The sequence below is a fragment of the Brachypodium distachyon genome, chromosome 1, assembly GCF_000005505.3.
Source record: "Brachypodium distachyon strain Bd21 chromosome 1, Brachypodium_distachyon_v3.0, whole genome shotgun sequence".
Classification (NCBI taxonomy): Eukaryota; Viridiplantae; Streptophyta; class Magnoliopsida; order Poales; family Poaceae; genus Brachypodium; species Brachypodium distachyon.
Window position 1 is genome coordinate 50,060,881 of NC_016131.3, and position 23,904 is coordinate 50,084,784.

The following is a 23,904-nucleotide window of genomic DNA, read 5'->3' on the forward strand; positions in this document are numbered from 1 at the left end:
ACTACATGTACACATGCATGCGTACCAAACTCCGTACGTGCATTCATGCATGCCTGCTAGTACGTACGTGCACGTACAACTGGTTATGGAATACGCACGTATAGTAATGGAGGGTAGCTAGCAGTAGCAGCTAGCTGGCTGCAGGGTACGTTCTGGGTCTAGGGTGTCGCGTGCATGTTACATGTTAGCTTTGTTTCATAATTCTTGTCTCAAATTTGATAAAAATTGTTAAAAATAGATGTATCTGTTTCTAAACGGAGCCCGTACGTACGGTGGTGGGCGCGCTAGCTAGCTAAACGTGGCAAGCTGCAGCCATCATCGCCAGTCGTCACATGAAAGAGCTACTCGTATATTCAATCGATCATTCCGGCCACCGTGAACTACATTCTCTCTGATGGTCTCATGCGCCCATGGTATCGAATGATGGGCCCCGATAGAGTATTATCGATGATGGAGATCGAGCTAGCGCCGGCCCGTGACCGGCCGGCCGTGCATGTGGATGTGGTGGCCACGCGCCGCTGCCCATCTGTCTGTCTGGATTCTCTCTCAAAAAAAAAAACTGTCTCTCTCGAAATATATGCGTCCCCAGCGAGCAGAGCTCCATCATCATCGTGGTGGTGCCCCAACGATGCATGTTGCATTCTTGCACCGAGCCCCTGTACTGTACATGTGTGTGCATACAGACAGTTGAATCTTGAATTGGCTGCTGCATGGCCGGCCGGGGCCGGGCAGTATAAAGACCGGCGGTAAACAAAGTGCACATGCCGATGCCGTGCGTCGACGACACAGATGTGTCAGTTTCACATGGGGATGGGGACGGACAAATGGCCGGACCGGCCGGTCCATGCATCCATGTGGTCGATCGCCAGAGCTAGATAGCGCAGGGAAAAGAGTCATTATGGTTTCACTCGATCGGTGTACGTACACGTACAACGTACGGGTTTGCTAGCCAAGTTGCATCCAACGACGGACGTACGGTTCTAATTGACGGAAAATACTCTACACGTAGTCTCTCCGATTCATAATAATTGTCGGTACTTTAAGTACAAAGTCATATTTTAGAACCCTATGAGTATGACTAATACTCCCTCCAATTCTAATTTGAAAATATTACATGTATCTGAACGTTTTTTAAGAATAGATACATCAATATCTGGATAAATTTGAGTCAAAAAATTTAGAATCAGATGAAGTAGTTATTTCTTCACGTCATTGAGCCTCTGGCTCATTTTAATCAAAATTCTAGTAAGGGGTCTTTCTCCCGACTTCGTTCAAAAAAAAACAAAAAATTACGTCATCGATTTTCTCGATGATGGCGTCATCGATTCCGATGTTCTCTTTCCGTAGGTGTCGTGAGAGCGAGTAGGTCGTGAGAGTGAATTCGTCTTAGCTGTAGATACTTTTTGTTTCATTTTTTCTAGTGCTGACCAGTACACTTTGTCATTCCTGATTTCTGAAGCACACACGTAGTAATAGCCACCATTATTCTCAAATCAAGGCAAACAATAAACTCTCCGCCACATTTCGATCTCCTGCAGCTAGATGAGCTAGCTTATCTTAGCCGGCCAGGCCAATAGTAGTACATCTTAACTCTGCTTATGTGCACAGAAAAAAAAAATGAAATGACGGTTCACCTCAGCCTAATTGAGCTCTCCTCCAAATCCAAAGCAGAGAAGGCTACAAGGCCAGAGGACTCCAACACGTCACAAACAACGTGCACGCAATCAATCAAACAGATAACAACACGGGCCAGCCAAAATTACTCACTAGCTCCGGCAGCAGAGGCTTCCATCTCTAAAAATCATCCGTCTTCTTCCTCGAATCGAAGAGAATCAATGGTGGTGCGGACGGTGGAGGTTCAATCCTCCCAAGGGCGCGCGCCGGGGAATTAATTAATGAGTCCCGGCGCCGGCACCTCCGTCGGTATTTACACGCGCGCTTACGAGCTCCGAGACCGGCAATGGCGCTGGCTAGCTTATTAGGCGGAGGCGGAGGAGGCGCAGAGGGAGCGGAAGGCTTGCTCGTCGCAGGGGAGGAGGAGGAGGTCGCCCCCGTGGCGGAACCCGAACTCCTCCTCGGCGCGGCGGAGCAGGGAGCGGAACGCCGGCCGGTCCAGCGCCGCGATCGGCACCACGAACCGCCGCCGCCGCTCCCCCACATACACCGCGAAGTGGCCCCGCGGCACGTCCCTCGGCGCCGCCTCCTCTTCCTCCTCCGTCTCCTCCCATCTGTCTTCCTCCTCCTCCGACCCCCAGATCTGTTGCTGGTGCTGCCGCCGGCCCAGGCTCGAGCACCGCTTCAGGATCTGCTTCAGCCCCGCCGATGACCCCTTCTTGATCGCCATTGATTTTCGAATTTGGTTCGTAGATCGATCTCGCTGAGCGGGCCGGTGCCGAGTCCCCGGAGTTGATTGGTGGCTGCTGGTGGATTGGACTGGAGGACGCCGAGGATGAGGACTTGAAGCCCAGAGGAGGTATATATATAGCCAGGAGGCCGGATGCGAGCGAGAGGGAAGGGAGGTCGCTACAGCCATGGTTGGTGCCGTGGAGGTGGAGGGGGTGCTTGGTGGAGGTGGAGACGTACGAGCCGTGGGCCAGAGACGCCCGTGGGCTTGCCGGACGCGGGCCTGCCTGGCCTACTAGTAGTGGCCTGCTGGGCCCGCTCCACCTGTCGCCGTGTTTCACCCTACGTACGTAAAACTAGCCTGCCGTGCTGCTAAAAAAAAAAAAACTAGCTTGCCGTGCTAGTCTAGTCCAGACTCCAGAGAGCAGTCTAGTGCTGAGTCTAATAATGATGGCTCGGATCTGCTGCTGCTGAGTACGGACTACGGACTACCCCGTATTGCATCATGACTATACTGTTCGCTCAGCGACTCTTTTGTGTGGTTGAGAGTGGAGAGACTAGAGTTTATTGTCCGACCGATTTTTACTTTTATCTGTTTTTATCACTCTGTCTTTGTAAATTTTGCGACATATTTCTCCTCTGACGCCCTCAGAAGCCGTCAGAAGTTTTCGAACGTAGGGTAAAAATTGAAACTCACACTTCTTTTTTTAGTATAATATAAGTAGTCCAACTTCATGATTCCTAGAGGTATTTCTGAAACAAACAAGCTTGTTCGAGAAAGAATCTGTCTATATATTCGTGATACGGGAGTACTTCTGAATTAAAACAGCGACAAGTATTTAGAATCGGAGGGAGTGGCTTTTAAGGTAAAGGGTTTGAGCCTTTGACTGATGCAAGTCAACGAGGATAGACCATACTAAGATGCGAGTAGTGGGAAAGAAAGACATACTCGCACTAATCAGAGAGGAGGATCGAGTCGCATCCAGCGGTGGTGGGGAAGGGTTGACATTTTTTTCAGGGAGTGGGAAATGGAAAAACCAAAATTATATATCACCCTCTCAAAGTGCTCCCGTCCTTTACAGCCACACAAAAAGGAGAGCAATGACATATCTATGGCAGCTAGGCAGGCACAACAAAAAGAGACGATGGATAGATCAGAGAGAAAGCAAAGCACGGCTTTCAATGCAGCCAGTGTTTTTTGCTGCAGACAGGCGCAATCAAGACCGTATCTCCCTTCCTGGAAACGTATCTGGTCGTAGCGTATGTGGGCACTGTACGGATAGGCACTGCCGGACTCAGACTGACCAGCTGGTCGATCCAAATGTTCCAATTTTACAGACGCATAAAGTATCCCCAGCATCTGCTTTCCTTAATTAACCTTGAAAAACAGATGGATCAATGACAATTGACAAGTGCACAGCACCAAAATTTACACAATAGTTTGTCTGGTAGATAGATCCCCATTACATGGATAAACTATAAGCCTTTGCTAGCTACCTATGCCACCAGTGCTTGTGCATCTTCGCATGATAGGTGGTTCCTTGCTCCATGGATGGATGGATGGATTAGCCAGCCTTTTAGCTTGGGCCATCAAACATGGGGGCACTAACTGGGACACCCAATTGTGTGGAGGAAAAGGAGAAAAGAAAGTCTTGTTCCACATAAATAGCCTCTGTATGGTTATTAAGGAAACATGTTAAACCATTTCCTTCTGTCACAAGCAAAGACTTCACCATGAATTTGGCGGGGTGCATGGGCCTGTTAAATCTGCAAATTCACAGTGAATTCATACAAAATGCATCATCATTTTGTTGTAACGCTCTTAAACCCTCCAGTAATTAAAGTCGATTGCGTCACTGTAACCTCACCGTTTCACCAAAAAGTGGTTCTTTAGATTAATTATTTGGAACTTGTCGATGTTTGATGCAAGTCCGCACATCTGTCGTGATGATATCCGCTGTATGCTTGATTTGCAGAGTTTAAGACTGGCATTATGCAGCGCACTAGCTAGTTAGTTAACCTTTAGCTGTTTATGCTTGCATATCTTTCCGTCAATTGATTAATCGGCCAAGAGGAGTACTGATTCCGTTCAGTCACCACTATGCTAATCTGTGCAGTAATGTAGTTTGCACCGGCATCTCACTGTTTTTGTTTTCTTTCAAAAGATGGTTACAAACTTACAATGTACAAGTAGACCCACGGTCTGTGCTCTGCCGCTTCTGGTCTAAATTGAGGAGCCCATGAAAAGAGCACAACCCTATAATAAGCAGCAATAAACACTATAATTTAAATATTGGCAACTAAGTAAAATCATACTAAGGGGGTCAGATCAGCAATAAGTGGAATTAGTTAACGACTTAATTGTGTGGTTGCGCAGGGGGTCAGCACTCGGCAGCCCCTGCGTGTGCGCGTGTCTTGTATTTGTTCAGCAGGGCTGTATGGGCGCCCAAACAAGTTGCAACATTATGTTGGATGTTGGAGTACTTATCACGAATGTTTTCAGATTGGACCTAGCTAGTAATGTCAACTCAAGTGTGAACTACCCCTACTAGCAAGCTAGATATTTCTTCTACAATTAATTTATTTAATTGTAATTAGAGAGCCGGCCGGCCGGCCCATTATATGCCTATTAGCTTTTCTGCATCCATATCTATATCCTGTACTACATTATATAGTCATCAAAACTCAAAAGGCAAAAGCCATTTTTACTCGCCATGTCTCAATCCAGTCGATCGTTCGGCACACATTACGCGAGACGATATCATAGGTTTAGATCCACGCCCAGACTCAGGACCACCGGCGGATCCATTGGGTGGTCAGACCATGCTGGAAATAAAGACAGTATATATATACACATCTTAAACCCATAAAAAAAATCATTCCGAGCAAATAACCCATCTTTCCGGCAGTTCTCGTTTTCTTTCTGTTGTGTAGTGTACGCATCACCACATCAGATCTGGCCTTGAACCAGCCTAGCGATCGATCACGAGCAGTTGGTATCGTATCGTATTTTTGCCGAGCATACGAGCACGAGAAGCTAACATCGCATCGTATTTCTTGTCATCATCGTCGCTGACTGCCAGCGGACAGCAAACATACGCTTCATCACAGCGAGCATGCGACGGGGCATCAGCTTACATGGAGCTGGCGACATTTTTCTCGGTCTTTCGTTGAATCGAATTAATATTTGCTCATCGATCGAATTGAAATTATCGCAAAAAGTTTCCAATGTCCTTTTTTCCTCTTCCCAAATTTAATACTACTAGTATGTTTGAGATAAAAAATTGCTGGTTATAATATATAATGGGATAAAAGTTTGTACATTGGACCACCCGGTTTCAAAAACCTAGATCCACAACTGCTCAGGACCAGCTACAGTAGTGATGAAGAGCCACCCGTGCCCAAAGGAGGAAACGCCCCTCGGATCTCCCTACGGACGAATGCATGCAGATTGTCGCAGGAGATCGAGATTCGATTCGTCAGATTTCCTGTAGTTTGGCCTGAATCGGAGCGAGCACTAACTAACTGAAGATTTGCTCTTTTCTGCAGGAGACACCTGCCAGACAAACAGGCATGAAGGTTAAGCTGTCATCAGGAGGAGTAGGCGGCGTCGCCGTCGTCTCCAAAGGCGGTCTGGGACGGCGACGCCCGGCTAGCTATATCTCGATTGATCGATCAAATCAGCCGGTGCAAGCTTGCTAGCTACTCCCCGATCCATATTAATTGTCGAAATATTACAGACATCTAGACGTTTTTTAGTCATAAATATATTTATATTTGGACAAATTTGAGACAATTAATATGTATAATATGTATCCGAGGGAGTTCTAGACTACCAAGAGAATCCAAGAAGTTAATTGCGACCTCGACGATTGAATTTGTTTCAAAAAAGAGAAAATCTCTCGGCCTCCCTCTGCATCGATTGATGTCTCATGCAGGGTCGATGAGTACGTAAGTCGTTGCGAGCGACGGCGGGCTATGGCGGCCGGTCGCGGCGGGGGACGGCGACGTCTGAGCTTCCACATGGCGAGCTTGGGCCTGGACCGGAACGTATCGTATCGATCCATCGATCGGGCGGTGGTTATAAGCTTGACGTCGCCGGGCGGACGGTCGATGTTGACGCGGGAATCATTAATCGACAGACAGTGCCCCAACAGCAAGTTGCAAAGTGTCCATCCAAATTCACGACCAAAGGCAAGGACGGATCCAACGGAACGGACGCGCCCTCGTGTGCATGGGCAACCGTGCGCAAGTACGTACGTGCTGCAGTACGTCCTACCTTAGCTCCTAAACTAATCATGAAACTAATTAGTTATGACCAGAATGGTAGTATCCGTCTATCCATCCATCCATTGATTGTTAAGTTAATTAATCATCAATCAGCTGCTTTCATGCCTGCATCAATCAGATCCAGGCTTAATTAATCAAGCCATTCAATAATGACCAACCAGCAGCTGTTTGCATATATAATGCAACCTTTTCCATCCATCCGTATATATTTTGTGAGTGATCTGGTTGGGTGCATTGAACTCGGAATGGTAACCATGCACTCCTATTTGAGTAAAGAGGTTTTTGCCTTCAAGACGTCCGAGGAAAATAATCGCACCCCATCGTGGATGTGTCGGTCGTCCATCATCCCCTTCTGATTGTTCGACCCCGAGGTGTTTTTGGCCACACACATTTCTCGCCGGACCAGGGTTTCGGGTGAACTCGTTGGTGCATGAAACTCTAGTTCGGCCAGCTAGGACTCGCGAAAGAGCGTGCACTTAGTGGGCATGATTGAAGTTGAAAAAAGCAGAGGGGGCAGAGGGAAATCATATGGGAAGGCTCCTGTTGTCCTTGAAAAAACAGCCTGTAACACCTGGACCATGGATCAATAGATAGATAGATCGGCCGATCCCTATTCCATAACCAAGTTGTGTGTGGCCAAGCTAGGCTAAACACAGGAGCAGGTTCAGCTGGTGGTTGGAGCCTGTAGATTAAGGAAGCACCCCCTCCCCCCCCCCACCGTTGATCTGCCCACTGTTGCAATCCTGATTGCCAGTGTTAAAATGGTAGAGAACTGAAGATAGTGGTAAATTTCAACTCAGTTTTCTTAATGGTAGAAAATTTCAACTCAGTGTCAAAATTTCGTCGGCAGCCTTTTATCTTTGCACTCACAGCATCGCTCAGGTGTAATGGCCAAGTCAGAATGCACAGCTATGCAACTAATCCTGCACAGTCGCTCTACCAACCATGCCGCGCGCCCTGCCCCCTGGAGGTATATCAACCTGCTGCACGACTACTGCCACTCTCAACTTCACATTTCTCCGAGCAAATTACTACCTTCAGATGAGGAAAACTAAACGAAACATAGAAGAATTCACAGGACAAAAGATAACAACGTGGCTTCACTGGAAATACAAGCCTAGCATTGCTCATGCCTCATGTGCAGTCGCAATGCACAGGCAATGCATGCAAACAAATCTGCCGCTGCCCCAAACGTAGTATGAAACATACAAATAACACTTTCAGAAAACACAAGATAGCCATGTGAACTAATCTGTGTTATTACATTATCAAACAAGAAGAGACATAATGACTGCAGCAGAAAACTATGTCATTCCTCCCGTTCCAAGGAACCGGCACAAGTGTCATCTAGAAACGTCATCAAGGTAACTTAAAACCTTGACTGTCCCCCACTTTGTCACATTTTATGCGGAGAAGCATAATGTATAGAAAAGAAGGATCCTGAAGTGAATTGACTGTTCAGCACATCTTCTGACTGTTACACATGCACGTTAGGTACGCTAATGGATGCATAGAATGGAGAAGCATATCATGTTACTGGGTCAAGAATGTCAAACACTCAACACTATTAGTACTGCTATCAGAGTTAGAACAAGCAAACTAGCTGTCATGGCTGATTTCCACAGCATATCCATATCCTCATATAGCAAAACGACAAAAGAAAACAAACAGTACAGACAGACCTTTTTAGTGTGGAGGGGCAAAGAAATGGGGACATAGAAAAGCAGGAGAAGCAAGTACTGTTCCCTTGAGATGCACAAAGGCAGTACAATCCGTAGAATATGCACATTGGCAGGTAAACACTGATTGCAAGCCTAAGGCAATAGCTTCAATGGAGATACAGTGATACACTCGTCACATTCTGTTAGAGAGGTGTTATCAGGTTCCAACATCTTCCTTACAACATCGATAGCTAATTTAGCTGTGCCCAAACTGTTGGCTGAGAACTGGACATAGAAGACAGTGAAGTTCATCATCAGTTTAAAGTACAAACCCTTTAGCATATATCTACAAATGTGATCACTGCTAATCAGAAAAAATGACTAGCTTTACTGACCAGAGACAGCTTTGGGTTGCTGGGGCATTCCCTCTATCATGCTCAACTGCCTTCTCAGCTTGGCAATGTGAGCCTGCACCTGGAGGAAGAAAAAAGAACAACAATTTCAAATCACCAGATGTTTATCCCCGGTCAACTATTCATGTTCATGCGAATCTTACCGGGTCTCTACGTGAACAATTATATGCAACATCACATAACTAAACAAGTAAGATGAGAAGAAAAAAAGCTACCAGCATCACCACATGGTTTTAAGGCCCAAAAACTTCTAGTTCTAGGGTGACGTCACCCAGTCTATGGCAGTGACACCCAGTGCAAAATATTACCAGTTCTACCACCCAAGTTTGATATGCATATTAGAACAAATAAATAATCCTCTACAAGAGACTGGGGTTTTCTAAGATTCTATCTTGATGTAGAACTTGTCTTGAGTATTGACACACATTTACCGACAGAATTTTAGATGAGAAAAATGTGAACAATGGGATAATTATAGAAGTCTTTATAGCAGTTAAGCTTACAAGCGTAACTAGACTATGTAGATTGGCAAAATAATAAGGCCTTCCAGCAGCATTGCTAGCTACAGTTATAAATCTAAGAAATGAAGGGCAAATGTTTAGCTGTAAATATCACCTGTTGGCGGGCAGCAGCCAGTTTTAATAGTTCATCTGCTTCAGAGAAATTCGAGAACCACTGGCTCAAAGGATGATCCTTATTGTCATAACGCTTCTTATCATGTGGCATAAGTTCCATAGGGCCTAAAAAAATATCAGATGTTACTTTATCACTTCCTACTGTGAAAATAGGAAGTGCAGCCGGGTAAGCCACATACCTTGTGAAGGCAAGGTTATACCAGGAGGTAGCCTAGGCACAGTAGCAGCTGGGTGATTTTGCACTCGTAGGAAAAATGACTCTGTGGGTTCAGGGAAGACAACTTCGTCGTATGTCTCCACCACAACAGGTTTTTTGGTTGATTGAGGTCCGGCATCCTCTTCCGGATACAGCTTAAGTTGATGAAACCTGTATCAATTGTATAGAATAAGTATCTGCTCCCCAAATTAAAACCACTGTTCAAAAAACAACTTCTGAACTTACAAATCCAAGCGCTTTTCACAGACATCACTGTGGAAATAAAGGGTTATTGCAATCTCAAACTCTCCCCATCCAGATTCAGACAACTCAAAAGGCGGTTGCTCTATAACTCTTGTTGGATTAGTGAAACTTGGGTGAAGTTGGAACACTGCACGCTTAACTATGACACTCAAATCCTCATTTGTCGCAGAACGGATGAATACAGTCCATTTGTGAGAGTTGTATCTAGAAGGTCAAGAACACACGGTCTTCAGAAAATATTCACTACATGTAAGAACATGGTATTTACAGTTCGAAGTGATAACAATTTGATTATTTCATGAAATTAACAAAAATAAGTCTGTGCGAAGCAAATGCTTACTCGCTTGCTTTTTTACCAAGCCAGAAAGAAATGGTTCCATAAACAATCGGAAAACTGATCTCCACATCCTTGAGCTTTTTATTCTGTTGAACAATTTTGGCAATAGTTAATTAAAAAATCATTACAGATACAGATCAATAAGGTTTAGCATCTCATTACTATGAGACAATCATATATAGTATGAAAATCACTCGGAATGAACTTTGCCAACTTTGAGTCCTATGGTCCAATTCATCAAACCATGTACTGAAGTATCTAAATAAACGGAAGTTGTGCTTTCGTGAATGCTTATTCCTTGACGTGATTTCTGTGCCATCAGAAGCAGGTGACCATTTACTGGACCGCCATATGTTACGCGGAGACGTTGTTCTACGCAAAGGCATGGTAGCAATTAGCATGACGCAAAGGATTCCCCGCCAATGACAAGCTAAGGCACTCAGGCACATGCCTAGACATTCTGGTCCATTCTCTTTCTACTATTCTCAAACAATACCCACCAGTTTAACTAAATGCATGAAATACACTAAATCTAAATGCAAGTACATCTACACAAAAATGCTGCATAGAGTTATCAATCTCATTATCAGACAACCCAGCTCGATGCAACTTGGGCACATCAGTTAATTAGGGCTCGCGTTGAAATCCGTTGTAGTAGTGGTATTCTATCGCGGCAAGCAATGAACATTTTGCAATCCTTCGAATTTCCACAGTTTAATGCTTATTGATGCATATACAGGAACATGATGCATAAGGCTTTATGTTCAGTAAGCTCTAGGTAGCCGGCACAGACCACGCCCGCCAAAAACCCTAGCTCCCCAACCCACAATGCGGAACAAGCAGCACAGGACGACTAACCATACGAGGTAGCACTACCATAGATCGAATACGGCAAGTGTGTGGAGGTACGAACCTTCTTGTCGGGGTCCTCGGGAGACCGCGACGGCTTGGAGCGGAGCGCCTTCTGCGCGGCCGTCAGCGCGGGCTCCGTCGCCGCCCCCGCCCCCGCCGCCGCCTGCGTAGGCGGCGACTCCGAGGCGGGAGCGGGAGCAGGCGCGGGCACGGGAACGGTGGGCGTCGCAGGCGGCGGCCCGGGCGGCGGCGAGGAGGGGTGGTGCGCCATCGGCGGGCCGGCGCGGGGGCGAGGGTTTGGGGGAGGCGCTCCGGTCAGTTCAGGCGACGCGGGCCCGTCGGTCGGGGTCGGGCTCAGCGCGTTTGGTCTGAGTCTGACTGCGTGACTAATTGAACTTTTTTTTTTTGGCCCTTTTAGACTATGGTCCAGTCGAGTTGGGCTGTAAAGGACCGGGGATGGGAGTGGGCCAGTGGGGTTGGTACGGCCCTGGCTACGGTGTCCCCGTGGGCTCATGGAACGGGTGGACTCCTCAGGCCTAGTTTACGTACATCCCCACGGATTTGGGTCAGCTATAGCACATGCACAAAGGGCCCGCTGTCCTCTAAAAGGCTACAGGGCCAGTTGAGTCTAGGTTCTTTGTCGTAAAAAAAGAAGAAAATGCGAGTCCCCCATGAACTTGCTTAAAAAACACCGACAAAAATGCAGCGAGAAGTATTACCGCCAAATAATCTAGCACAGGAAAAGTACGTTCCCAGTCACATGGATATTTCTGTTTGTGTAAAATCAACTGTGTTTACTACTCCCTGCTTTCTTATGCTTACTTTCTCGCTTTCAGAGTCTGGATGGATCAGCAGCAGTTCTGCAGGCGTCTAATGTGCAGTGGAAGGGGATCAATGTCACGATCTAGCTAGCTCGTTCCGCTGGCTGGTGTTTCATGTCATCCAGCTTCCAGATCCATGGTGTCTTGAATGTCATCCAGCTCTTCCATACCGGTCCTGCAGCTGCAGCTAGCATGCCTTTTTCTTCCCAGATCCGACCGCGCGCGTGTCGCCCGAGTGGTTCTTCATTATTAGTACCATCTCTCTTTTGGTTGGATCGCATGGCCTGGGCCGGCCGCCCACGAGGAAGTTTTAGCTGAAAGTCCCCATCGATCCATCAAACTCCAGCGGCAGCAGAGTTTTAGCGGTAGTGCGATGTCTGGTCTCCTGCATATTGTATCGCAGACCGACCAGATTCAGACTCCCATGCATTGCATACACACCGGTTCCATTTAGTAATGGAAATGCCAGATCGGGCCAATCTTGCCCGGCCTCTCCAGGAGCTACCTACATGGGAATGCTGTGTCTAAATGTAACTGTGAGCATCGAGCAACGGGCCAGGACGAATCCAAAGACAAAGGAACAATCTGCGCTACTGCTGAACAATTGGCATTTTGTAACAGAGAGGAATGAAACGGATGTGTCATCTTTTGCTTCTTCTTGGAACAGTCCACCGTCTCTTCTGTTTCTGCATGCGTCCCACCAGTCCATGGATCATCGGGCTGACATAACCTGACGAGCAGAATAAGAATCGGGTACGCTGCTGGGCATTGGTTGAGAGAGGATCTGGTCTCATTGTGCGAGCCATTAGTTCCTCTCAAGGAGAAGGATACAGCTCTTTTTTTAATCACCTCTTGCACAACAGAGAAAACCGCATGATCAAATATAAAGACACATAGTAGAAAATTTGTTCATGACAAGCGAGCAAATATATAGAGAGATAGTTCGATTGAGTTCAAGCCTTTTACTGTTTGGTTCATGCTCAGGGTTCCCAGCTACCAGCAGGCACCAGCTATTTGGCTGTCATGCATGGGCCGTTGGGCACTACTGTTGCTGTTAGCATTTCGTAACAGAAGTCGCCGTGACAGGGCAAGATGCATGGTGTCGCACCCGCTGGCTTAACTAATTGCTTAAATTATTTTGTACTAACAAGAAAAGCAGTGGGTGCAACAGCCCAATGTTACCTGTTAGCATTGTATCTGCATTTTCTTTATTTTCAGACTTGCTGCTACACCTGTTCATGGGGCATTGTTGTTTGAGAGTTTATTTTTACAGTGTGATGTACCGGGAGAAGAGCTTGTTGTGCCTTCAAGAAAGGTTAACCCCTATGCCACTACATGGACGTACATGATGTAAAACGTGAAGCCATACGGCCTAATGAATCCTTCATGCCTTCAAGAAAGGTTAAACCTCTGCAAGGACTGCATGGACGCACTACAAGTCTACAATAAAAAAATGAGACCATACGGCATATGGAATCCTGAAGCTATTTCTTTTGAGAAGAATCTCTCTAAAGCATCCGTAGGAGGAGTAGGAGCCATGATCTTCTGTTGTGAAGGGACAGGAATGGTATGTGCAGTGCAGGGTGAGCATGATCATTAAGGGCCTCATTAACTGAATGTATAGATCCGGTCGATGGGCTTAAATTAATTTAGGGGGCGAAAGGGATGTACTGCTGTTGCGTTCAGCATCTCTTGGGAGGAAACAAACAAACAAAGCGATATACGCATGATGTCAGTTGTACCAACCGAAGGATAAACCTCTGTAGAGTACTGTCACAACAATACATGCACCAGCAATGCAGTATAGGCTTGTGTAGCTTGTAGCTCAAACTGGATTTGCAATCCAAGCAAAGGCACCTCCTAGACCTAATTAACCCTACATATCCTATCCGTGTTTAATTACTAGCCGCAATTTGTTTCCCAAGTCAGTACAACTTTTTGTGGCCATTGTGCATTGAGATTGCAAAGGGATCGATCGATTATTATCTTGTGAAAGAAGACAGAGGGGAGTTGCGTTTTCATTGTCTGTCAAACTCCCACACGAAATCAGTAGATCGATGGGAACATGGCCCCAACTAGATTTAAAGTGTGTGTACTATGTGTATGAACAATCTGGATGTAATGTAGCATCGATGGCGACACGATTGCGCTGCTTGCCTTTGACAATGTCCGCAAATATCCAGAGAATGGGGCATGTATGATCGATGGGAACCTTGGTTGCGGATATCAAGTTAGCCTGATGCACTTGAATTACCACTGCATTCAAAAGTTGAACCAATTTTCTAAACATTTCCCACCTCCACTTTGATCATCACCATCAGCGAAAACCCAGGTTAAGCAGTAACAGTAAACTGGTCATCCGGTGTCAAAAGAAGAAGTAACAGTGGTCTCAGCTTTACCCCACCCCCAAAACCAGAGAAAGGCAGAGGTCACTCGAAATTCAAACGAGCCCCCCTCCCTTCATCCCTGGGCCAGGGCCCCACTCGTCATACCATTCAGCCTCTCAGCATAGTCGCATGTTACCGGGGACCACATAACCACCTTCACTGCCATGCGGGACCAGCAGGCCGTCCATGCCCCACATCAGCGAACGTCACTGGAAACTGGGCCCGGAAGCAGAAGAGAAACGGGCCCGCAGGTCAGACGCGACGCGAGTCCGCTGCTCCCTTCTTTCGCTTCTCCGCCCACCAACCAAGCAGCAGAGCAGCCATCAGCCAGCCAGCATCTCCTCTCTCCCCCCCGCCTCCGTCCCCTCTCGCCGGCCCTCCGCCTTTGCTCGCTGCCGCTGGGCCCCGCGCGCCGCCCGCATTTATTCCCCGGCGTCCGTTCCCGTGTGCTGCCCTTTCCTCTCCTCTCGGCTCACCTTCCCCTCGTGAATCGTGATCTCTCTCCCGTGCTCGCTCGCTCCCTGATAATGGCGAGCGGTGTGAGGAACGGTGGTACGGGGAGGATGAGCGGGAGGCTGGACAGGCAGCAGAGCTCCACCGCCACGCCCAAGGCGGCGCCGGGGAAGCCTCGCCTCTCCGCGGCCCCCGGCGGCGGCGGCAGCGCGTACCGGCGGACGAGCTCCGGCCCGCTCCCCTCTGCCGCCGGCGGCGGCGGCGGGCGCGCCTCATCCGAGTCTGGAGGTCAGTCAGTGTGTCTGGGATCCGGATTTGGGTTTGGGTTTGGGTTTGGATTTGCCGCTCTGGGTTTATTTTAGTGGGATTTGGTGTCTGCGCCGATCTGCATTCTGTTTAGTTCCTGCAGTTCGCTCGCTCGCGCGTTTCAAAGCTGAACCTGCCGCCCGATCTCGTGAGGCTTCAGGGGTATTTTGGTTCATCGGCCGTTACGTGCGATGCGGCTGCAAGCGAAACGTGCTCGCCATTTCGATAGTCCGATCTGGTCGGCGAATCCCCTCCCCTCAGATTTTGCGTGCGGTTGTCCAGTAAGGCGCCAGCAAACTTGCTTGGATTAGATGATGGTGTTATGATGTGACGTAGCTGCACGACGCTTGCAGCATCTGGAAACGGTAGTGGTTCTTGTTACTGGATCATAGTAATATCTTTTTTTTTTGCGCAAATACTTGGATCGTGTCATTTGGGAAAACATTAGCGGCGGATCCTGCGCTGTAATACTGCTTGTTTTTTTTTTTGCTTCGTATTAGAAAGGTGGTTCCCTCTAAGGGAGGACATCGTTGGTGTAGTCTTGGTTGTTCCAGGACCATGTGTTCGTCCTGTTGTTCCTTGGTGCATCAGTTATGATGGCTGTGTACCCCCCTGTGGCCAGCCAACACCTACCGAATTTACCTTGCGAATTTAACACAACTGCAAGGCGTCCTGAAGAACACCTCTTGGTAGATGCGCGCTCGAATGAATTGGCACCTACTGCGTGTAGAATTACCATTTTGATAGAGATCGGACCTGATTCCTTCATGGCTTCATCTGAGGGGGGCATCTCAGCAGTACCACTCTTACAATTCTGCATTTCATACACACCACCAACCTGCTAATGTGAGCTGCATGTCAAAAATGCTAGATTATCCTAATTCTTTTATTGACAGCTTTTGCTAGATTTTTTTTATTGTATGTTGTGCTTTATTGTTGCTTGACATGATCATTCCAAATTCATGTAAAAATGTGTGAAGCATTCATTGCGTTTTTTTGTGCTGGTGGAATTATTGGTTTGACCTAGAGCATCTCATTTTACCAGTTACATTTCTTAATTACTCCCCAATTTCCTTGCAGTTTCTAGCAGAGTTAGAGTTGCTGTAAGGCTTAGGCCTCGGAATGCAGAAGAGCAGGCAGCAGATGCTGACTTCGCTGATTGTGTTGAACTCCAGCCAGAGGTTTGGTTTCCTTTATAATACTGTGCGAAAAAGATCTGTTTAATTTTCCTATGGTCTCACTGGATGAACATTTGAAATGCAGCTCAAAAGACTAAAGCTTCGGAAAAACAATTGGGAGTCAGACACATATGAATTCGATGAAGTGCTTACAGAGTTCTCTTCACAGAAGAGAGTGTATGAAGTTGTTGCTAAACCAGTTGTGGAGGTATATGAAGCTCTGACCTTTATCGGTTTTACCTTGAAGCATGATGTTCAACACTAGCAACTTTCTCATTCTGCCATGGCCGTCAATTTGATCCGTGCTGTTTTGTTACTTCTTTTACCAGTGACTGTACTAATGTAGTGTTCTCTGTGTTCTGCAGAGTGTTCTGGAGGGATATAATGGTACAGTTATGGCATATGGGCAGACTGGTACTGGCAAGACATTTACGCTTGGAAGACTGGGTGATGAAGATACTGCTGCTCGGGGAATTATGGTCCGTGCAATGGAGGATATCCTAGCTGATATAACGCCTGAGACTGATACAGTGTCTCTATCGTATCTTCAGGTTTGTTATGCTGGGCTTATATGTGATTGTGTATCTCATTTCTATTTTAACTTGTGACTTCCAAGTTGTTGTTCTGGCATCGTAATTGTATATTGAGGGTTGTTGTTGCAGTTGTACATGGAAATGATACAAGACCTCCTTGATCCTGTAAATGACAACATAGCCATTGTAGAGGACCCAAGGACAGGAGATGTTTCATTGCCTGGGGCCACAGTAGTTGAAGTTAGAGATCAGAAGAGCTTTATGGACCTTTTAAGGATCGGTGAAGCTCATCGTGTTGCTGCAAACACAAAGTTAAATACAGAGTCATCTCGTAGTCATGCAATCCTCATGGTAACCTCATGATTCTTGATATTGCTGCTTATCAGCACATCATTATGATCACCTTAGTTATTTTTTGACTTTTAGTGATATCTTGGTGAAGGTAAATGTCAGAAGGGCTGTGAAAGGTCGGAATGAAATGGATGTTAGTATGTCTGCTGAAAATGGACATTCATCATCCATGGTGGGATCTTTCCGACCACCTATTGTTCGGAAAAGCAAGCTTGTAGTTGTAGACCTAGCAGGTTCTGAGCGAATAGACAAGTCAGGTGAGTGCACTCTCATTGATATAATCTTGACCCATCTTTTTCTTGATATTGCTATATAGCTTTTACTGTAATTTGCAACCCTGTAAAATTAAAATTGATGTTTGCAGGAAGTGAGGGTCATACGCTAGAAGAGGCAAAGTCTATCAACTTGTCCCTAAGTTCACTGGGAAAATGCATCAATGCACTTGCTGAAAGCAGCGCACATGTACCTGTTCGTGATTCCAAGCTTACCAGGTTGCTTAAAGATTCATTTGGAGGTAAATACTAGTTGTTTTGTCAAAGCAAAAATGACATTGTGGCATAGCAAGGGAAGGCATGCCCATCCTATTGCGAAGCTAGGAGGAAGACATGCCCTTGTGCACCTTGTTGCCTGTCACAGTTATTTGTTCTGACTGAGGTCTTCTGTTGTTGGATTTTATAGGCACGGCAAGAACATCATTGGTTGTAACAATTGGTCCATCTCCAAGACATCGGGGGGAGACTACAAGTACAATAATGTTTGGACAAAGAGTAAGTTCTTTCACTAAGATACATTTAATGGTTTTAGATTTTATTTTCATCTAGAAAATCATTGACCAACTGCCCATCTAATGATTCCATTGAAATGTTGGAGAACTACTGAGAGTTGCTTTGTTTATTGAAAGGTTAATAGTTACTTTGATTTTTTCATGTCTAGGCAATGAAGGTTCAGAACATGGTGAAATTGAAGGAAGAATTTGACTACAAAAGTTTATGCAGGAGGCTTGATATCGAATTGGATAAGTTAATTGCAGAAAATGAACGGCAACGGAAATATTTTGATGACGAAGTTGAAAGAATAACAGCAGAAGCTCAATTCCGTATTGCTGAGGCTGAAAGGGAATGCAAAATTGTTCTTGAGGTTTGCTTCCATCATAATGTTCTTGCTGTTTTCTACAACATAAATAAATTAGCTCTTTTTCTTTTGTTTTGGATCTTAGTTGTTATAGTAAGGGATCTGTTGAGCTCCAAGCCTATTTCTAAGCTTCTCATGTGTTTTTACTTTCTAGTTAGAGAATGTTAGGTCCGGGACACCAGTAGTCTTAATATGTGGAAATGCGTAGCTAAAGTTGGCCTTGTATTTGCACCATAAAGTACTTCAAAATCTTAAACTACCTGAATTATTTGTTAATTGATACCTCTTCCGTTTCTGGGTTCTTCAATCCTCTCACCTCTTGCTACCATGTAACTCAAAACTCCTCAAGCATCTTCCCTAAGTTCTCAAGAGTCCTTCTAAATGCAAATGTGATCTAGAATAAGTACCATAACACAAATAAATTATATGTTTATTTTGGAAGTTCTTTCTTATTCTCTAAGCAATACGAATCTCTCCATCTTCAAGCTCTGTAAATAATCATCATGGCTCTGGCATACTTGATTGAAACTTCATTTTGGTATTAATTTAGTTTGTGATTTCTTAACGCAGAATGAGAAAATGAAGTACCATCAAGAATACTTGGACTCCATAAAGATACTAGAGGAGAAGTGGAAAGTGCACCAACAATCACCCAAGAAACAGGTAGATCTGACATATTTATTTCAGCTTTACGTATTTATTATTTTGCTAGTTATGGGTTCTTTTTTCAACGTGTGTTATGACTAGTACCAAATTTTCTATTGTAAAATCTGAATATATTTACTCATGCATTTTTTTAATGCAGATTAAAGAGACTGAATCTACTTCAAATGGGGAAGTGCAGAACTTACTCCAGAATGAGAAAGTGTTACGCCAATCTGCTGAAGATGAGTCCAATGATCTTAAGAATCAATTATCGCACTGGAAAAAGATGGAGGTATATATATTCTAAAATATGACCTTAAAAATCAATCATCATGCTGAAAAAGATTATTTTTATCTGTGGATAAATTCATTCCTCTGTTCTAGAAGATAACCTTGTTTTTCATGTTCTAGGCTACAGCTACTGCTGAAGTTGTGAGACTCCGGAAAATGCTGGATACTGAAGCTAGTCAAAAGGAGAAACTCGAAGAAGAAATAGGTGTTCTAAAAAGTCAGTTAATGCAGTTGAGTCTGGATGCTGATGAGGTAGGAGTTACTGGTGATGCTAGTTTTATATGCAATTAATGATTCTGAATTGCTAGATTGTGATGTGAAATTTTTAGCTTTAATTTGGCAAGTTGTGTAGCCATTGGTTCATATATCTATTTTGGCTATTGCCTTTCAACACTATAATGCATAGCTCAGAAAAGAAATGCAATCATATTAGTCCTGAATGTTTCAAATCGTCATAAAAGATTCGGATGTTCTTTGGCCTGCAATTTTTAGTTGAAGCAGTAAACTCATCAAAATTACTTGATTTGTGGCATTCCCTACTATATTGAATTATACTGCCTTACTGAATGTGTCTGCAATATGTTAGAACATCCTCTTTTTTTTTTACTTCTAATACAGTTGGTATGATACTTTCATAAGGTTCATAACATGTGTTTTTTCTTTCATTTCAATTTCTTTTTGTTAGACGAGAATAAGCCTCGACACAGGAGATGGACCTGGAAAAATATTTCCTGGGTTAGATTCTTTGATGTCTCATACTCGGAGTTCGCAGCCTAGAGAGCAAAGCAATGGACCTAAGGCACCTGTCGCTAAACTCTTTGAACAAGGTATTTAGAACTTATTTCTGTTTCTTGAGAATGAAATATACCCTACAGTCCAGTAAATTTCATATAGTCCAATATGCGACTTGTTTTGGTTCTACACCTGACTCACTCCTGCTTGTCTGTCAAATTCTGTTTTATTATCATAGTAGTCATCAGATGTGACACACTTTGAAGAAATGTTTTGTAGTATGCTTGGACACCCGCCTGCTTATGTTTATGTAGATTTGATAATGATAAGGAATACCAAATAATGAATTGGAATTAGTAAAGCTATTGGGGACTTGAATGAAATAATGTGAATATGATTTTGAACCTTTGACAGAACTTGTGCAATGTTTTGTGCCTTGTGTTTAGTCTTAACAATTAGTGCCGGTTTTTTTTTACCGGAACAATTAGTGCCGTTTGAACTATTTGACATCTCTGTAACTGTGATTGTTGTTTTGATTAAAGTTTCTCCGCAAACTGTTCCAGTCGGATTACAGAAGATACTGTCATTGCTTGAATCGGAAGAACCTGATGTTCGTATTCACGCAGTGAAAGTTGTCGCAAACCTGGCAGCTGAAGGTAAGCTTTTGCATTGTGTTAATTAGATATATAGCTGCTGTTTATTGTTTTACATGTGGAGTTTTGCATTTGTTGTTATGGGTATGTTTTTTCCGTCATATATGTGAATAAGTATCAGCATCTGCTGCATGCCTAGGCACACAATCTAAATCTTATATATCTAGTCTAAATATAGCTACATATGGAGAACTGTTTCGTTCATGCTGCTGAACAGCTGAAGTGATGCAACTTCTCTATAAGCATGTTATCGACTGCTGAATTGCCTTCTGGTAGATAATAGGATGAAGCAAATGGCTATAATGATGCTGCAGCATAGCATGATTTCTGTTGATGCTTCAGTATCTAACCCTAGCACTAAATATCACTATTTAATGGGATATGTAACTTTTGATGCGCAGTGTAATGCTTGCTCAGTTGCTTGGTCATGTCAGATCTGCAATGTTTGGACACAATTTTTGAACAACTGCATGTAGTTGCTCACTTTTCCCTGAATATCATACATCATTATGTGCTAATTTTATATAATCACAAACCAACCATGTTTGACCTTGTGTACTTCAGAGGCAAATCAAGAAAAGATTGTAGAAGCAGGTGGCCTTACTTCCCTCCTAATGCTGCTTAGGAGCTCTGAGGATGAAACCATACGCAGAGTAGCAGCAGGAGCAATTGCTAATCTTGCAATGAATGGTTAGTTACTCAGTAGTACTACCAACTTCCTAGTTCATGAAGGAAGTTTTAGATAGCGAACCTTTTTCTGTGTAGAAAAGTCTGCTTATCTTACTGTATTGTTCTAAATGCAGAAACAAATCAAGATCTTATCATGGCTCAAGGTGGTGTAACCTTGTTGTCAATGACCGCATCAGATGCAGAGGATCCACAAACTCTAAGAATGGTGGCTGGTGCAATTGCTAACCTGTGTGGCAATGGTAACCCTAGTTTACTAGTTTGCTGATGCCAGGAATATATTATGCTAAGAATTTAATGTGCTGAAAGATAAATGTGCCAGAAAGTGTTACTCTACAGTAATACTGTTAGTGCCAACTAGTTATAAAGTACCAGGACCATCCAATTTATAATTTAATCACGTAATTATCCACACCATGCGTATTTATTTGTAGCTCTAGCCTCTAGGTTAATACCGAAAGGAGAAAACGACAATCTTGATTTTGGTAAATACCAGGCACTTTTCGGGAACAAGTTGAAAAATAGATTAGTGTTCTCAAATAAGTGGATCACTTTTCTCCGAAAAAAGTTGAGTACGTCTAGGATCCTACATATTCTAAAAATAATTTCAAAATTTCTTGGATGTCAGACAAGACAGCATTTCTATCCATATGGCTGTCCTTGACCTCACCTTTTCTTTTACCAGACAAACTTCAAACTCGTTTGAGAGGAGAAGGTGGCATTAAGGCATTGCTGGGGATGGTTAAGTGTGGCCACCCTGATGTCCTTGCTCAAGTTGCTCGTGGCATTGCAAACTTCGCAAAATGTGAATCTAGGGCAGCTACTCAAGGTAATGGATTAATGGAACTGATTTCTGAATCCTATTATGTGGTTTCCTTAACAGAAACTGGTGGAGGACCTCCCTCTTTATTAAAAAATGCTACTCATTCATGTGCTGCTCATTTGTTTTCCCTTATTACGGTGGTGACATATTACACAATCCAAAGATATGATTTAAAGGACACGTTCCAGTTTTGTGACCCTACTGCACTTAACCTGATTTATATCAACATAACAGAAACAACGTTATTGTTATGTATTACATAAGCAACACAGATAAAAGGAAGCTCCTTAAATATTAGGCGACAACTATGGCTGCTCTGGCTTCGATGTTGGGGCTGGTAGCTGAAGCTTCGCTTGCTGGCTCCAGATTTGTTGGAGGTGTGCTGTTCCTACAATCAACATTCTCTACATGCCTATCTAGCTGTTTGATTGAGAGCAAGGAAATAGCACCTGAAACACATCTATCAAACGTAGTCAAAGAATAGATGCGCTGATTCATTGGCTCTTATGCAGTTCTTACTTCTCTCTTATTTTTTATCAATTAAATATACTTCAAAGTTTGACCTAACTTTGAACGATATACCTGCGTTCTGTTTGATATCGATCAATGTATTCGTCTTGAACTCATGATTCTATCCCGTTCGTGATGATATAAACGATGTAATACTAACTAAGGCTCGTGCATACTTCTTCTATAACATCAGGAAACAAGGTTGGGAGATCATTGTTGGTCGATGATGGGGCACTTCCTTGGATTGTAAAGAATGCGAACAATGAAGCTGCTCCAATTAGGCGGCACATTGAGCTTGCACTGTGCCATTTGGCACAACATGGTAGGTCATCTCTCTTTCTCTCACACGCACACAGAAGCAAATCCAATATTATTGATGTACCTGTGTTAATTTGGTCTTTTTGCAGAGGTAAATGCCAAGGATATCGTCAGCGAAGGTGCACTCTGGGAACTTGTTCGAATCTCGAGGGATTGTTCTCGAGAAGACATAAGGATGTTGGCATACCGCACACTGACATCTAGTCCCATTCTACAATCAGAGATGAGAAGACTGCGAATAGAATGTTGATAGAATAACCAAAAGATGCTACTGGGTCTCACTGCCTGGAGTTACATTCCTCGTACAAGAATAGGTGAGCCGCCATGCCGAGTGCCGGTGATCAAGCATATGGACGGTTGATATACCCAGTTTTTGCAAGCCTACATGGGTGGGCCACTGGATTTGTCTCAACTGGCAAGGGTCTGCGCATCTATTATCTTCGAGAGTTCATTTTTGCCGAAACTCTTGGTAGCAACTCATCTGTTCTAATCCTACTACGCAAGGTTTTTTTTCCACTTTTAGTTAATGTAGTTTGTAATATTATTCTTGTAAAATGATCATCAGGGCCAAACTAATCCTGTTTGGTAGAGGGAGAGAGAGTAAGAGAGTGCAGATAGTTACGAGACTTGGCATATGAACTGTTCATACTTGTATTCAGTACATTGTACAGTAGCCAATGTTTTGACTGTCAACTTGTTACTGCGAAAGTGTGAGGTCAGCTTCTTATGATCATGTATGTTCTGCACGATCCATATGAGCATTTCAAAAGTTTCTTCCTCCGCACAATATTCCTAGTTCTCCATTCTTACCCGTCCCATGAAAAGTCTGAATTATCGTGGTATTTTGTGGTAAGAATTTGGGGATATCTTGTTGTACGGAAGTTTTCTACTTTCTCTATCCAACAAAAGATGTCTCAACTTTGACTAAATTTGAATGCATCTATACACTAAAACATGTCTAGATTCATCAAAATTTTGACAAACTTGAAACATGACTAAATTTGAATGCATCTATACACTAAATCATTTCTAGATTTATCAAAATTTTGACAAACTTGAGACATTTTTTGTTGGACGGAGGGAGTACCTGTTTC

The 23,904-nt window shown here is 44.2% G+C and overlaps 3 protein-coding genes across 4 annotated transcripts; 1 reads left to right on the forward strand and 2 right to left on the reverse strand.

Moving 5' to 3' along the window:
• Positions 1-1,838: 1,838 nt before the first annotated feature.
• On the reverse strand, positions 1,839-2,544 carry LOC100828255 (auxin-responsive protein SAUR50). Its single transcript, XM_010229807.3, has one exon. The coding sequence runs from the start codon at positions 2,531-2,533 to the stop codon at positions 1,979-1,981; it is 555 nt and encodes a 184-aa protein (XP_010228109.3). The 5' UTR covers positions 2,534-2,544; the 3' UTR covers positions 1,839-1,978.
• A 5,584-nt stretch (positions 2,545-8,128) lies between these two features.
• Positions 8,129-11,358, reverse strand: LOC100828557 (transcription initiation factor TFIID subunit 14b). The gene is made up of 7 exons (XM_003561161.4): positions 11,053-11,358; positions 10,143-10,225; positions 9,785-10,006; positions 9,522-9,709; positions 9,323-9,447; positions 8,690-8,768; positions 8,129-8,579 (listed from the first exon to the last, which is right to left on the reverse strand). The coding sequence occupies exons 1-7, from the start codon at positions 11,260-11,262 to the stop codon at positions 8,551-8,553; spliced, it is 936 nt and encodes a 311-aa protein (XP_003561209.1). The 5' UTR covers positions 11,263-11,358; the 3' UTR covers positions 8,129-8,550.
• Positions 11,359-14,507: 3,149 nt separating this feature from the next.
• LOC100834039 (kinesin-like protein KIN-UB) lies at positions 14,508-23,579 on the forward strand. Of its 2 annotated transcripts, none has more exons than XM_014897588.2 (19): positions 14,508-14,940; positions 16,039-16,139; positions 16,222-16,344; positions 16,502-16,687; positions 16,799-17,020; positions 17,112-17,277; positions 17,385-17,534; positions 17,699-17,787; positions 17,954-18,157; positions 18,722-18,814; positions 18,957-19,088; positions 19,208-19,339; positions 19,773-19,914; positions 20,362-20,475; positions 21,037-21,162; positions 21,276-21,401; positions 21,845-21,988; positions 22,686-22,814; positions 22,900-23,579. In XM_014897588.2, exons 1-19 carry the CDS (start codon positions 14,727-14,729, stop codon positions 23,058-23,060), a joined length of 2,754 nt encoding a protein of 917 aa, XP_014753074.1. In that variant the 5' UTR covers positions 14,508-14,726; the 3' UTR covers positions 23,061-23,579. The 2 variants fall into 2 exon arrangements, with proteins under 2 accessions (XP_014753074.1, XP_003557230.2); XM_003557182.4 differs by having other exon boundaries at positions 20,383-20,475.
• The last annotated feature ends 325 nt before the right edge of the window (positions 23,580-23,904 follow it).